Raw genomic sequence first — 16,715 nt, forward strand, 5'->3', positions numbered from 1 at the left:
CAAAGCTTCCATGGCCAGTCTATTTTTAATTTCACAACGATTTATTTTTTTTAAATAAAGTAAATTGTAAAATACGAAGATGCCTTTAACCCTAATATAAATAAACAAGAAAATTATGTTTTTTCTTTTATTCTCTATGCCTCCCTCTCTCTCTATCTCTCTCTCTCTCTCTCTCTCTCTCTCTCTCTCTCTCTCTCTCTCTCTCTCTCTCTCTCTCTCACATCCCTCTTCCTTTTCCTTCCATTTAGAGTTCAGTTTGAGAAAAAAACTGTAACACCCCAGATTAAAGCAACATCAAAACATCATCAACCGTTCAAGATGATGAAAATGGCGTCAATGGAGAATTATGGATCCGTTAAAGATGACGAAAACGACATTGATGAAGAAATAGGTTTTTTCATTTAAAGTTTTCCTTGTTTTTCCATTTTCTCAATAGATTAGAGTTCTGGCTTTATAAAAATTCATGTTGATGTCGAATTCCGGGTATTTCTATGATGTATAGTTCGTTTTTGTTTTCGATTTAGGTTTTTCTTGTTCTACGATTTGCCTTGTTCGAGATATTTCTGATTTAGTGTTGTGTTAAATTAGATTTAGGGTTTTTGATTTTAGGGTTTCTATTGTTTTTCATCTTCAGATCTGGATTAATTAATACTTAGTAGTTCGCAGTATAACCAGCAGAACTCAGTCAAATTCAGTACAACTAACTTAGTAGTACTTAATAGTTCGCAGTATAACTAGTAGAACTCAGTCGAATTCGATATAACTAGTGGAACTAGAAACTGTTAGGGGATTTTTGTGTAGACTCGTTGTGAGTACTACGAACGTTGGACAAGTTGGTAAACCTGATGAATTCGTATGTATTTCGTGAGAATTTAGAGAGCATAATAAAGAGATAGGCTTGAAGAGACGTATTATTAATCAGACAAACGGGAACAAGGGAGGTTACAAGGTATAGAATAAGAACCATTGTTCTAGCCGCCTAATTCTAGTCTCTAAGCCTTAGGGAACTCGATCCTTTGTTTTAGGGTTTTAGTAGCTCTTATATAGTCGTCTAGGAGTCGGTTTCCTTAGGTTAAACTCTTCCATATTCGGAAATATGGAAGGTTCTCTTTATCGGAAGTTTTCCATTTCTTGGAAGGGGGCTCGGTTCCATGGACCGAATTCAGGGTTCCTTCTAGCGGGGACCTGGAGCGTTCCCTTATCGGGGACCCTAGGGTCTGGCTCCTGCGTGGAGGCCGGAAGAAATGATACCAGAGTATTTTTTCCCAACAGTTTGCCCCTTATTTCTCGACTTTGTCATCGAAGTCGGGGAATAACCTGTGCACTCAAGTCAACCGGGGTTGCTCATTCTCAGCAGGCTCCCCTTAGGCAGGACCCCGTTCCGTTGGTCTTGCTAGCCTGGGTTCCACTCAAGCTGGAACTCATTCTGAACCCAGGTGAGGATCAGTTCCTTCATTTTTGACCGGAGTCTAGTAGTAGTTTCTCTTGTCTTCTGGAGATGATGAGGCTAGAGCTCTGAAGTTGAGCTGCGTGCAGTCTGGAGAAGCTCTTCATTAGAGGGATTCTGGATCTTTGAGGCTAGGACCCTTTGCTTTGAGAACAAGTGGGAGTGCTGTGGAGTTGACACGTCGACTCTGCAGATGAGAGAGTTCCTATTGGAAAGGACCGAGACTTATTAAGGCTGAGGTTCCTTGAGCTGGGGAAATAACAAGGGAGATCCTTATGATCCATGTGCTCTGGGTCTGCGATTTTGGCGGGAGAAGGGGAAGCTCCTCGATGCTTGTCTCAATATTCGAATTCCAACTGGTTTCTTCCTCCGATGCTTGTAAAGCGTTTCTAGGGTTTTTGACTTTATCCCTTCAATTCCTCCACCTAACTCCCTTAGTTTCCTTTTCTCTCCCTCTCGAAGATTCCTCGCAATCTCCATATTTCGACTTGGGTCCTCATACCGTAGGTAACTTCTTCTTCTCTTTCGCTTACTTTTAGATCCTCTCTTCCTTCTGCTCCTGAGATGAGGACTGAGTCGGGTCTCTCTCCAGATTCTTCTTCCATAAGTAGTAGAGTTAGATCTAGTAGAGTGAGAGTTGCTCCAACGGATTCCATGGATTCTTTCGATTCTTCTCTGAATTTGACCGCCAAAGTGGGAAATCCCGAAGCTATTGTCACTAGGAGATCTTCACCGGTAGGGGGAAGCCAATATCCCCCAATTGGCCCTCCTTCGGTGATAGGGGCTGAGGAAGTCGTGGTTTGGAGGAAGAAGTACGAGCTTCCCGATAACATTGTTATTCGAGTACCTGATCCGGAAGACAGGGTTTCGGATTTCGGCGTGGATGAAATTCCTGTCTACGAGGGTTACTTCGCGTCTGGCTTTAGGGATCAAGTCCCCTCTTTGGTAGCTAAGATATCCGAAACCTTAGAGATTTCCCCAGGTCAGCTGAACCCTCCAGCTTGGAGGACGTTGATAGCTTTGCAGAATTTGGGTGATCTCAACGGGCTTGTGATTTGAGTGGCTGAAGTCCTGCATTCGTACCCTGTTTCTCCTCTAAGTGGCGCGGAGTAGAGATATCACCTTCATCCTCGAGGCAAGGAGCCCGCATTTAAGGAAATCCTCAAGAAGGATAGAAAAATTTGCCTTTATGCATCTCCCAGGCTTTTCATCTATTTGGCGATTGGAGGATAGGATAGTTGTAGGAATCAAGAAGAATATCTAGATATTGGAAAACTAATGATCTTTTGTCTTCTTGATGTAGATTTGCCTCGTGTTGACTCTTCTTTGGGGAAGGATACTATCGAGCGGGTGTTGAAGCTTCCTCTCGAGCGACGTCAGATTCCTTTTCTCAGGAGCAATGCGGCATTAAAGCGTTGCAGTATCTGGGGTAAGCTTTCTACTTCCTTCCCTTCCTCTTTTTATAGCCGTTGATTCGATTTACTTTCATATGCTAGGTGAGATGTCAGGATCCAAGGGTGACGAGGCTTTGGCAGAGTACAAGAAGGCTCTCGAGGTGATGTCCGCGAGGAAAGCTGCTCCCAAGTGAGCTGCTTCTGTCGAAGACGATGAGGAGGTACATATTTTCAGGAGTAGCAAACGCCAGGCAGGTGCCGCTGCAGTTCCTTCCTCTTCTCAGAAGAAATCCAAGGCGTCGGGCTCTTCTCCTAAAGGTTCTCCCTCTGCTCCTTATGACTAGACCACAGTGCTCACCAACCTCAATACGAAGGTGTTCCCATCAACTCCAGTGCTTTTGGCATCGGAAGAGGATTCTTCCATGGCCATTCAGTCGCTTCAGGGTGACTTGCTTCAGGTAATATCTCATATGATTCTTTGGTCTTTTGGTTCTGGCTGCTAATCGAGGCTTATGCGTAGGTGGCGTCTCAACTACACCATCTCGGGGAGAGGATGGAAGGTGCAACTTCTACAAAAGTGGAGATGGATACTCTGGCCTTCCAGCTGCGTGAGGAAAAAGATGCTTCCATAGTCAAGGACAAGGAGATTAAGGCGTTGAGGCTCAAGGTAAGCAACCAAGAGGAGGCAGGGGAGATGGCGGCAGCAGAGAACGTCTCTCTCAGGAGCCAACTGAAAAACAGGGAGAAGGAGCTGAACGAGCTGAAGGATGCCGCGGAGACCTTCGATGCTGAGAAGTCCATGACTGTGAACGGTGCCAAGGTTGAGGCCAGATTGGAGCTGATGCGGGAGTGGCTTAGTGGTCAGACCGATAGCTGGGAACCCGTGAATACCCTAGAGCAGTACAAGACGGTGAAGATCACCGAAGCCGAGCTTCTAGGACTCCCACCTCCTTCCTTTGAGTACGAACCCAGGTCCCCAGTGGCGAAGAAGTGAAGAAGGCGCCAGAGCCTGATGCTGACTATCCTTCATCTGAATAATCTGATCTGTTATTTGTACCCCGCGAAGGGGTTTCTTTTTATTTTGTAGTTGCCCTCGATGAGGGTTTAAAACTTTGGATTAGGCCTCTGTGCCTCTTTTGTTTTGCTGTTTCAAACGATCGCCCTGTTGTGGCCTTTTTATTGCTTGCTTATCCTTCGTCTTGAGGATCTTTTAGCTTAGTAGATGATATTCGTATTGCTTCTGCGACTGTCTTTTCTTTCGAAAGAATGCAGGTTGATGACCCCGGGGTCTTGCGACTTGACTATGAGTCGTAGTCGAAGAATTTTTGAGATAAACGTTGATCGCTTGAGGGTCTCTTACAGGACCTGGGCCGCATGGGCTCTAGATGTCATGATCGTCGGAGGATCTATGGATTATGGGTGCTTGGATTCCTTGGAACCTCTAGACCCTGGAATGATTAGATGACCCTGTGGGTTTTGTGTAATTGGATCTCCTCTAGGACCCTGGAGTCACTTGGAGAGTTTTGATATGCTTAGGACCCGGAGGTCGTTATGGGGGAACCTGTGGGTTCCGGACCCGGAGGTCTTGAGTTGGACACATGGTCTTTGGACCCTAAAGTCTTTTTAGGGATCCAATAGCTTTTTTGGTCCTGAGGCCTGTCTGAGCCCGGAGTTCTTTCTCAGAACCCGAAATTAAAGTTTAAAGGGACCGTACTCTGCCATCCTAGGTGAGGTCACTACTGGTACCTGTTGGGTTATCGTATTCAACCGCTCGAAAGCTGGTCACTATCGAGTTTCCGTGCTGCATTCTGATTTCTGTAGAAAGCCACTGTCAGACTTAGAGGGTGCTGGTGTGGGTGAAAACCAAAGTGCCACAGAATTTGCTACTTTCCACGTCTGGAGAAGTAGAGTATTATGTGGTGCTCCCGGACTTTTGCACTTGCTCAACGGCAATTATACCTCGTGTCCCCTGTATTATTCTAGCACGTAGCGTTTTAATACAAGTACTTTCACATTTTTGGTATTTTTGTTTGGGGCCCCGATATGCCTGAGGCTATACATGGGTTTTAGGTAGTATTGACGGCATACTCAGGTTTGCGCAGACCCATTCCTACCTTATGTTTCATACCCATTTTGTTTTTTCGTGGTCATACCACTTATAATTAAGGGTTGGCCAGGACCGAAGGTCTCTTGGACCTGATCCAGCTCATTTGCCCCTTTAAGTATTATGGCATTCCTACTACTATTTTATAGTCGGAACTATTTTATTATATAAGCTTTGTCCAGAGACGTTTCGGCGTACATAGGAGTAGGAAAACATAATGCTTAAATAATAGATAAGATAATTAATAGAAATCATGGTCCGGAGACCGTACAAGATATCAGCTTGCGAGGTACCCCGGTGGTTAGGCCATGTTTTACCTCTTGTTGCTAGGTGACCCACAGGTTTTTACTGGCTTTTGGGACGAGCGTCCTTCTTGGAGGGTTCCTCCTTCTTCTTCAGAGCTCTGCTTCTTTCTTGGGTCTAGGTATCGTGGTTGAGACTTGTTTCATGCCCCGGCCGTTAGTGCTCGGGGACCACCGTTTCCTGCTGATGAAGGTTTTACGAATCTCCATGAAATGTGTAGTCACATTCATCCACTGGAGCGACCAGGTTCAGAGGTCTCCTGCCTGGCTAAGTTTCTCCAGCCTGTCTGTGAGGTGCCCTTTGCTCCAGACCCGTCTGATGTACCTTCTGAGGAAGTCTCCTTGGAGTACTCGTGCCCCACTTTCTTATCCGTGAGACCACTGGCTGATACCTGATAAGGTTCTTGGTGGTCTTCTTTATGTGAGGTGGGGGACGAGGGTCCTGCGAGAACCAGGTCTTGCGAGCAGAAGTAACTTTGAAGGGCTTCGAGGGAGATCATGCGGGGCGGTCGACGTAGGTTTTCCGAAGATTCCTCGGGTTCTTGGAATGATACAGAGTTCGGCTTCTCCGGAACGATCCCCAATTTCTTGTATCTTTGACCTCTGGTCCCTGAGTTTGCGGGGTCCGAGGTCCTTTCTGTAATTGCTATAAGACCTTGGTCTTCCCCTTCAAGGTGTTCTGGTAGCAGGATCGAGAGTTCTCCTGATCTCACTTAATTATTCTGATGCCCCAGGGTGTAGGTAATTTTACCATCTGATAAGGTTGAGGGGACCGCTCCCATGTTGTGAATCCAGGGTCGTCCCAAGATCATGTTGTACGCCGATTGACAATCTACGACCAGGAATTTGGTAGACATGTTGACCCCTTCCGCGTATACTGGGAGGATAACCTCTCCGGCAGTTTGCTTGACTTTGCCGCTGAAGCCGATGAGTGGGGCTTGCGCGTCAGAGTGTTTTCCTCCAGCCCTAGATCTTGGTACGCCATCTGGAAGATAATGTTCCGGGAGCTGCCGCTGTCTACTAGTATTCTTTTCACCAAGCAGTTTGCTACGGTGAGAGAGATAACTAGGGCATCCTGGTGGGGAGCTAAGATCTCACTTGCTCTTTAGCAGTGAAGCTTATCTCGTTGGTGCCTAGAAGTAGGCACTTCGGTTGGGTCGTTTCCAGACCGTGCTGAGCGTTACTAGTGCTTTTCTTCGCGGCTGTGTGGCTCACTCCGCTTACTTCTGATCCTCCGGATATGACGTGGATCACCCGATCCTGGCGAGGTGGTGAGGCTGGTGCAGCTCCTTTGGATTTCCCTCCTGTCTCTTTGCTGAGGTGGGCCTTGGCTTTCTCTGAGAGGAATTCTTGGAGATGCCCCTTATGGAGTAGTTCGTTGACCTCTATCCTCAGGGCGATGCAATCTTCGGTTTTGTGGCCATGATCGCGATGGAAGTCGCACCATAGTTCTGGGCTCCGGAACGAGTCAGGTGCTTTCATCTTTGGAGGCCACTTAACCTGTTGGCCCATCTGTCTTCGTGTGCTGACTAGCTCCGGTGTTGATATTGATAAATGGGAGATATCAGGCCAGGTAGATACTGACATCCCTTCTTCCTTCTCTCTCATGAGGCCGATACTGGAACCTGCTCTTGTTTCTACTACCAAAGTTCTTGGATCCCTTTTGGGAGGACCTTCGTCCGGGTCTTTTCGATCTGATCGGGCTGATCTTTGGTCCTGCTTTGGCTGAGCCTTGGCACGGCTGGCAACATCTTCCTCCCATTTTACTTGCGTCCAGGCTCGGGACAACACATCTTCCATGGTCTTGCAAGGATACATGGTCAGTTCTTTGTATAGCCCTCCATCTGGAAGTAGACCTCTCTTGAAGGCAGAGATCGCAATAGGGATATTGCATTCCGGGACCGCCACTTTCTCCTAGTTGAAACGGGCTATGTAGTCTCGCAGGGGTTCCACTCGATGCTGGCGGATCTCGTAGAGGCCATCTGAAGTCTTCTCCAGGCTCCTACTGCTCGCGAATTGCTCCACGAATTTGTCGCTCAGGCCCGCGAAGGAGGATATGGACCTTGTAGGGAGATTGATGTACCATTGCAGGACAGGTCCGATCAGAGTGGAACCAAACCCTTTGCACATCGTGGCTTCGCGGGATTGCTTAGGGAGTGCAACCGTCAGCATCCTTTGCTTGTACATCGCGATGTGATCGTCGGGGTCGCCGCTACCGTCATACATCTTGATGCTGGGGAAGGAGAACTTTCTAGGCATCTCGACTGAGGCGATATCTTCCACAAAGGGGGTATCGGCGTAGGAACCCGGGTTGCTCCTCCGGATTGGGGGAGCTACTCCTGGTAAGCGTTCTACCATGGACTGCATTGCGTCGAATCTCTTAGAGAAGATCTGCTCCAGGTAGGCGGTTATGGAGGACTCTGTTGCTGCAGCCCTCCCCGGTGCTTCTTTCTCGGGTTCCGGCTCAAAATCGCTCTCTTTCAGGTTGTGAATTTGAGGATTCTCGGTCCCTTCCCGACTTGCCCCAGCTACCCCAAGTGCGGGAGGCTTGTCGATAGTACCTCCTTCGGTGCTGGGCGTGTTTAGATTTTCCTTAGGTCGGACACGGGTGTTGAAACGACGCTTTTTGTTGCCTGTCGTCTTGAGGGCTTGGTTCTGGTCCTTGAGGAAGTTGTTCTCTGAATGAAGCTGGCTTAGCTTCTCAGTGCTTTGCTCCAGCTGTTTGGAGTGCTCATCAAGTTTTTCCTTCAGACTTTGAACTTCGGAAGAGAGGTCGGGTTTTCTTCGGTAGTCTCCCAGGCTCGATGCATGTCGGTGATTTGGCTTTGCAAACCATCTACTCGCTTCTGAAGATCAGCTGTTGTTTGAGCAGCTTCAATTGGTTCACCGTGCTCATCCATCGCTATCATCACGTAGTTAGATTACTCTCCTCCTTCTAGCGCCAAACTGTTAGGGGATTTTTGTGTAGGCTCGTTGTGAGTACTACAGAACGTTGGACAAGTTGGTAAACCTGATGAATTCGTATGTATTTCGTGAGGATTTAGAGAGGATAATAAAGAGATAGGCTTGAAGAGAGGTATTATTAATCAGACAAACGGGAACAAGGGAGGTCACAAGGTATCGAATAAGAACCCTAGTTCTACCCGCCTAATTCTAGTCTCTAAGCCTTGGGGAAGTCGATCCTTTGCTTTAGGGTTTTAGTAGCTCTTATATAGTCGTCTAGGGGTTGGTTTCCTTAGGTTAAACTCTTCCATATTCGGAAATATGGAAGGTTCTCTTTATCGGAAGTTTTCCACTTCTTGGAAGGGAGCTCGGTTCCAGGGACCGAACTCAGGGTTCCTTCTAGAGGGGACGTGGAGAGTTCACTTATCGGGGACCCAAGGGTCTTGGTCCTGCCTGAAGGCCGGAGGAAATGATACCGGAGTATTTTCCCCAACAGGAACTAGTATAACTCATTAGAACTAGTACAACTCAGTAGAACCAATATAACTCAGTATAACCAGAACAACTCAGTAGAACCAATACAACTCAGTACAACTCAGTAAAATTCAATTCTACTCAGTATAACGAAATTTGACCAGTTGTATGTAGATAACTAAAATTTGAAATTTGAAATTTGAAAATTTTGAATTTTTGAAATTTTGAAATTTTGAAATTTGAAATTTTGAAATTATTTTTTTTTAAAATAATTTTGAAAATTATTTCAAAATTATTTAAAAAATAATAATTTTGAAAAATACAAAAGGGTAAAATCGGATATTCAAGTTTCATTAAAGAGGAAAGGGGCATAGGCGATTAGGAGGGGCATAGGCGATTGTTTCTTGAGATGTGGGGGCAGGGAAACTCATGGTCCCATAAAAATGGATTTTTAATTTAAGGGAATTTGGGCTGTATGACATGAAAAAGCTTAATTCACAGAGTAACCAATTTCCCTAACATTCCTATATACACAATTACATTTATATAATAATACTGTATTAGTCCTCCTTTTCACCAACTCAACCTTCAAAGAAAAAAAATTAATTATTATTGATTGTGAAAGATAAAAAGTGGTTTTTTGTTGCTTAGACACACTCACAAAAATAAGTTTTTTATTGCTGATATTTGAAAAAGTGAATAGATTTCTCATTTTGAGACGTTACGTACTACTTTCCCGGAAAGTTTTGTGGAGGAAAAAATTGGTTTAGGAGGCTTTGTCGATGACGGAAAGAAGATGCTTCTCATAATTCCAGAAGCGACGGTAGTGAAGACACTAGAATATGTATTTATCTGAATTTACAGGAAATATTTGTTGTATGTGGGAGAAGATGAACAGTTTTTATCATTGTATTCTATTCTATGCATATAAAATAGAAATGTATACTTTGTTATGCGTTCTATTATGTTACTATACTATTTTATCATGTTCCATTCCATTTTTTTGTTAATAGAAAGTGTTCTATTTTGTTTAGAAATATAGTTTGTAATATTCTTAAATTCTAACTATCTTTACATGTATCTGTAAAAATTGTATTGTGATCTATATTGTATAGTTTAATATTACATAATATAATTTAATATTACATAGTATTATGTACTTTTTAGATTTTGATATTTGAGTTTAGGATTCAGGGTTAGAGTTTAGTAATTAGAGATTAGGGTTTAGTATTTAGAAGATGAATGGGTATGATTAGGATCAACATTAACTTCTTACGTGTAATCACACATATTTCATAATTTATGTATTATGTTATTTATTTTGTTTCATTCTATTTGGGTTTATGATTTATATTTGAGTTTAAGGTCTAGACTTGAGTTTAGAGTTTACTGATTTGAGCTTAGGGTGTAATATCCAGGGGTTGTGGTGGGATTAGGGATAACTAGAGTTGGGATATGTTTAGTATTTAAGGTTGTAGGTGGGCTTATAATCTTATATTATTTATGTAATATAGAATAGAATATTCGGTGCATATGTATGTGGTTAAAAAAATGTATACGTGGATGACTCCATCAAGAGAAAGACGTCACCTAATTTCTGATTTGCAACTAGAAACCTTTTAATCGATGGGACAGAACCAGATAAAATGTGATACAAATGTCTGATATTGAATTATATCAAAATAAATGTTAGTTAACTAATTTATCTCTCAAATATGATTATTACACAAATAAACCTTTAATTTAATATGATTTTTTCGGATATTGAAAAAAAAAACGTAAAGCTAGGGACCCAATTGCAAATTTTAATAAAATTGGGGTATATAAAGTTATCTCATGGAGACGGTGAAGAAACCCTAAAATCCTTGAAGATATGCATTCTACAGGGTTAGTCAAGATCTTATCAATCTTTGTATCTGTTTTCTTGACTTCAGGTGTTTTGTGATTCTTATCTCCTTCTTGTCATTTTTGTCTTTTGTAGAAAGGGAATCTCCGCATCGCGTTCAACCCCGAATTGGCTCAAGACCACCGCGCTCGAGCTCGATGTAAGACTTCTCAGACATCTTTGATTTTCGATTCGTGTTTGTGTGTCCGTGTTGAGACATTAGCTTCATTTGCTTTAATTGTATCTCACTGTAAGTGTTTTAACTTAAATCGTACTCTTATCCTGAACTCCGGAACTATAACTTGTTTTTACTGGGGCTGTCCGAACGTTTGCTTTCTAGCTCTGGAACTTAATTTTGCTTAGTCTACTTTTAACATATCTGCGAAAAAGAATTGTTTCGGAAAAATCTTTAACTTCTGATTCTTCTTCACCCATTTCAGCGTGTTTTGATCCATGATTTTATTATATACATCATTCCATTGTTGATAACAGGTTGATGAGTCGATTTGTTTAAGTTTTGCTTAATAGGTTTTTCAATCGAAGAAATATTACATAGATGCTGAGTTAAGAGACACAGCTTGTGTGTCTGACATTAGGGAGGCCCTTGCATCAGCCAAAAGTGTGAGTCTTTTTGCTTCTTCACATTTGTATAGACATATATGTTTCTGTGTGTGTTCTTTTAAAGTATTGTCTTTTGCTAATTCCAGGAGGATACCCATAAGTATACTGAGCTTGTTCAAATACTGAACACTCAAAACAAATCTCATGTCGATGTTGTTGCACAGCAAGAGGTGTGTCTTTCTCTTCTCCTTTATTCGGTTTAAATTTGTTGTTGCTGAGACATATATTGTTGACTCTTACTTGCTTTGCAGACACTCTTGAAATTTCTATCACGCTCTGTTACTTTCTTAGATGCTGCTCACCATGAAGAGCTTCTTATTCGTGTAAGTTTTTTTTTTTGTTTTTTTAATTTCATGAAGCTTAGAGTTGAATTCACACATACCTTACCTCTTTCTCTGACTTTTATTATTTTCTTTAGATTCTTGGAATGAAAATTTGGGATCACCCACCTAATGTAGTATATGCATTGCTGGAGCTAATTATATCACTGGTACACAGCTCCCCTCATGTCAACCTCAAATATATATATATATATATATATATATTATCTGCTTTGACAGTTTTTGCTGTCTTCCATCTCTAGGCCACTACTAGGGGAAAGTATCTGAATTGTTGTTTGGAGATGCTCATATTTAATTTACTCTCGCAACCCCACATACTCAATAAGAAGATGCGGGAAGTTCCTTCCTTGGTGCACTCTGCTCTTCACAAGATTTCTTATTTAGTTCCCCCGGCTCCCTCTCAAATACTTTACATACTCGTCAAGAGAATGCCTAACATATACAACAAAGGCCATGTAAGTTAAAAAGAAAAAGAAAAAAAAAAGTTTAGTCAGTGTTGTAACAGCGAGCCTATACCTGTGGTTGACAACTATTTCATTTGTCTTCCGGTTGCAGGGTTTAGTGACATATGTGGATGCCTCGTTGAAGTTGGAGAACAGCTCAATCGGAAAGGTTGTTGGCGACCGGATCCTTAGGGTGATAATGCTGAGGTTGCTAGATCTTGATGTAAGTGGACTGAAACTGTTTCAAGTATAATATATCCACTAAGTAAAATGATAAGTGAATGATGTGCTTTATCATCTTTGTAGGCTTGGTTTTAAATGTCGTGTGGCGAGGATTGGCGAAAGGAGGCTCGACACTCGCCACTCGCCATGGCGTTTCATGGCGATCGCATCGCGTATCAGCCGCTCAAAAGGTACCTTCTATTCCTAATACCATAAATTATATGAAACTTTGAAAAAAAACATAGTAAACATAATTTAAAAAGAATGTTAAGCTACGTATATAATACAAACTAGGTACATAAACGTATAAGGTTCTTAACACAAGCTAAGAAAATAACCTCTAACAAACAAAATGAATGATGCGTGATATATAAGAGGTTTGCGTGAATAGAGAAGGTATGTGATAAAGAAGATATGACACTATGAGCCTTATATGTGATCAACATGATGTGGTAAACACTAAAACTTTAACTAACAAAACAAACCGATAAAGTAAAGAAGAGCTTATGCCGTCAGTAGCTTAGAGAAAGCAAGAGAACTTGTGAAAAAGTAAGGGGGAAGTAATTCTATTATATAGTACATTCACTTAGGGTTTTTACTTTTTAGATGGATTAGGGCATTTGGTTAGAGTATATTTAGCGTATATTTAGAGTATATTTAGAGGATATTTAGAGTATAATACACTTATATGCTATTTTACTTATTTTGAAACCAAAATTTTGTTAACGGTTTGATTATCAACAACGTAGCGACGCAATGATCGACTCAGTGTATACAGGTGTAGCGAGGTAAGGTGGTCGACTCTCGTACCTCGCTTAGCATTGGGGTCCTGAGTCGTTTTGGAGGTCGCCTCAGGTCGCTACTCGCCATGGCGAGCGAAGCGGTCGCCTTTTAAAACCAAGTTTGGAGGTGGAAATTGAGCGGGATGATATTCCCCAAGATGACTCCACTTTAGGCTTGTTTGATATGGAACTTGAAGTTGCAGTTGAAGAGACCATGAATGAAGGAGAGGAGGTAGGTTTTAAATGTGACTACAAGATGCTTTTTCTCTTGCTATGAAAATTTGGACTTTGATTCATAAATTCGATTTTTATTTTTGCAGTGTCCAGTGCAGTCTCTAAATCAGAATTATTCAAAAGTCTCCGAGTTGCTGGACAAATTAATGGTCCTATCTTTTGAGCATCTTGAATCCTGTCAAAATGCTGGTCGTCTGGATGAGGTATGTCACCAATTTGTGCTTCATCAACATATCTTTCCTTTCATTTCCTTCCTTTGTGGTTACTGGTAGATGCATTCATCTTTTTTTTTTTTTTTTTCCGGTTCTGTTTTTCATGGTTTCGGCGCAGGTGTTTGAAATTCTTTTCGACTTGTTTGAGAACTTAATTCTGACGACGTGCAAACCAAAATTTCCACAGGTAATATATAGGCTCCTAACACTTTACTTCATCATCGGCATGAGATGTCATGCCTTAGGCTTATCTAGATGATTCGTCAGGCTAGGCTCCTAACACTTTACTTCGTTGTTGGAATGAGATGTGTTTCATTTTGCTTTCGTCTGCAGTTCCTGTTGTTCTATGCGTGCTCACTAGATCCTGAAGATTGTGGTGTGAAATTTGCCAGTAAGCTGTTGGCCATATTTCTCTCCAGCAACAAAGATCGAGTTACTAGGTGAGTTTCATCTTATCCTTCATGGCTGCAAGATATCATCAAGCTAATTCTGTTCTCTGTTCAACAGACTCACCACTTTTACATGGGTTTTGTTTTCTCCCCCTTACTAAACAGGACGAATGCAGTGGATTATCTAGCCAGCTACTTGTCTCGTGGAAAGTTTTTGCATGCTTCTTTTGTGGCTAGAATTTTAAAAAGGTAGAAAGAGGCTGACAAAAAGAAGATTATTTTGATCTTATTCAATGTTTCACTTCGTTGTAACATTGTTTCTCTCGTGTCTGAAATTTCCTAGACTGGTGGATGAGTGTGCGGATTACTGCAGAACATACAATGTTGGTGCTTCTTCTGGCCATCTAGTTTTCTATTCTGGATGTCAGGTATAGTCAAACTTTAGAACCATCTTATTGCTTCTACGTCTCTACTTATCAATCATATTTACCCTGTAAAGGAGTTGTTTTGGCCTATCTGCGTCTGGTTATATCAAGTAATAACTGTGACTGTTTCAGGCAATCATGTACGTGCTATGCTTCCGAATGAGATCAATCCTAGATGTTCCTCGCTTCCAGTTGCTGCTTACACCGCTGGAGTCGGTTTTATATCACAAACTAAACCCGTTGAAGGTAACTCGCCCATAGCTCATGTGTCACTGGAGTCGGTTTTATCTCACCACGGTATCATATGCAGTAAAGTTTGCACTAACTTTGTGTGTGACACAGGAGTGCAATCCATATGTAGTTTCTGAGTTCCTTAAACAAGCCAAAGCTGGTGGTCTGTTCTTTGTCTCGGAAGCCTTCATTTTCGGTGACCTACCTGAGTCTGAGACCTCTCGTGCTTTTGGTGGCTTCTTCTCCTTCGACCCGTGCTTGTTCAAAATCTCCAACAGGTTCACTATCTGAACTCTATTTTTGTTGTTGTTACCCCGGCTTGCGCATCTCTAATGCAAATTCTAGTGAATATCTTGAAATCATTGGAAAAAGATTCTTCTTGTGTTGAATACGATGATGTGCAAGTAGTTGCATTATATAATTTTTACTCACCCGTTTGTTACTTGTCAAATGTTGAAGCTTTATCTCTCCGAACTTTATATACTGGTCAATGGTGAAAAGGACTCATGACGAAGATGAAGCTTTTGCGGAAGTCATAGTGTATGGAGATACAGACAATGATGAGGACTACGATGATGACCCCGTTCTTGATAACGACGTGAAGAGGATGTCTATAACTCCTAAGCAGTCTTACATGCGGGACACATGGAGACTCTCGAAGATGCCTTCGAGAATCAGACCATCAACAAGTCCAAGCCAATCCCTCTGACCCCAGTGGAGCGCCTCTTATTTAAATGTTTTTGCAATATGTGTTTTGAGTTTTCAAGTTGACCCCCTTTTTTTTGCCTTATTTTGTGTGTACTTTGGCTTTATAAAACCTTTAAATCGGTTCAGTTTAAGAAATGTCAAACACATCATACGTTTTTTGTTCTTTTATTTAAATGTTTTCTTTCAAGTTGACCCCCTTTTTTTTTGCCTTATTTTGTGTGTACTTTGGCTTTATAAAACCTTTAAATCGGTTCAGTTTAAGAAATGTCAAACACATCATACGTTTTTTTTCTTTTATTTATTTCTTTTTCTACTTCTATATATTTCATTATTATCGAAAATACAAGCTAAGACAGATAGCAAACAATACAATCACATGGCTAATCTACATAACAAGCACTGCGAGTCTAGACTCCAAAGGCTTGTGCACTTTTCAAACTCCCTATTAACGTCACTTGATAAAACTGAAAAGATCTCAGATGATTCGATAGAGAGTTTTGTCGGACCATCTTTCATATATAGAAGATGCCAACTCATCTAAATCTCTATTAAAATCAACCCAGATCAACCCATCACTACATCTTCCTTTTTTTCCAGGATTACTTCACTCTGAACCAATCTGGTTCCATATCAACAAAATAGATTATTGAAGTATAACCCGGGTTATTTAGTTAGGCTGAATTGGTTCTCTTTCGCTGGTTCAGTTTATCTATTTCGGTTTAGTAAATATGTATTGTATATAAACACCTTAACTTGTAAACAACCGGTAGGATTAACAGATCAATATACATTTTCTTCTAACAAACTTCTTCTCCAAAGCTTTCGTTCTTCATTGATCTCGTTCTCAATACGTAATATGGTATCAGACCAATCACAGAACTCTTTTATCATTTGACTCCGCTTTGATATTTCGTTTCTCAGCTCCTTTTTGATTCTTATCTATCGTTTTTGAGTTCTGATGGTGTCCATAAACAAGATACCTCGCAGTACTACTCGAAACTCGTCTCGATCGAACGCCGTGACTCACTCTCCTCCGGTTTCTGTTGCTCCATCAACTGTTACATCACACGTGTTTTCCATGGCGAATCTCACCGATATCACTCAGTCTCCTCTGTACATGAATAACTCCGATCATCCAGGTTTACAACTTATCTCCATACAACTCGATGGTTCAAACTATGATGCTTGGAGTGCTGAGATGAAAATTGCTTTAGATGCTAAGAACAAGATAAGATTCATTGATGGAACTCCCACTCGTCCTGAAGAATCTCATTTTAGTTTTCGTATTTGGTCTTGCTGCAATAGTATGGTCAAGTCATGGTTATTGAATTCCGTATCTAACCAGATCTATCGCAGTATTCTCCGATTGAATGATGCGTCTAATATATGGTGTGACCTACAAGGTCTTTTTTACATGAAAAATCTTCCGAGAACTTTTAATCTTACTCAACAGGTACATGATCTTCATCAAGGTTCAATGTATCTTTCTGAATATTTTAATACGCTGAAGAAATTGTGGGATAATCTTGAGAGTTATGATGAACCGGATCAGCCTTGT

At 41.7% G+C, this 16,715-nt stretch overlaps 1 protein-coding gene across 2 annotated transcripts; it reads left to right on the forward strand.

Moving 5' to 3' along the window:
• The first annotated feature begins 10,520 nt into the window (after nt 1-10,520).
• Nucleotides 10,521-15,344, forward strand: LOC106371901 (RNA polymerase I-specific transcription initiation factor rrn3). 2 transcript variants are annotated; one of them, XM_013812011.2, is made up of 17 exons: nt 10,521-10,551; nt 10,646-10,709; nt 11,078-11,170; nt 11,257-11,340; nt 11,422-11,493; nt 11,589-11,660; nt 11,754-11,966; nt 12,067-12,177; nt 13,086-13,190; nt 13,279-13,395; nt 13,523-13,591; nt 13,738-13,844; nt 13,959-14,042; nt 14,137-14,221; nt 14,351-14,464; nt 14,561-14,727; nt 14,909-15,344. In XM_013812011.2, exons 1-17 carry the CDS (start codon nt 10,538-10,540, stop codon nt 15,156-15,158), a joined length of 1,821 nt encoding a protein of 606 aa, XP_013667465.1. In that variant the 5' UTR covers nt 10,521-10,537; the 3' UTR covers nt 15,159-15,344. The 2 variants fall into 2 exon arrangements, with proteins under 2 accessions (XP_013667465.1, XP_022565868.1); XM_022710147.2 differs by lacking the exon at nt 10,521-10,551 and having other exon boundaries at nt 10,596-10,709; nt 11,065-11,168.
• The last annotated feature ends 1,371 nt before the right edge of the window (nt 15,345-16,715 follow it).

This window comes from Brassica napus, chromosome C7, assembly GCF_020379485.1.
Source record: "Brassica napus cultivar Da-Ae chromosome C7, Da-Ae, whole genome shotgun sequence".
Taxonomy (NCBI): domain Eukaryota; kingdom Viridiplantae; phylum Streptophyta; class Magnoliopsida; order Brassicales; family Brassicaceae; genus Brassica; species Brassica napus.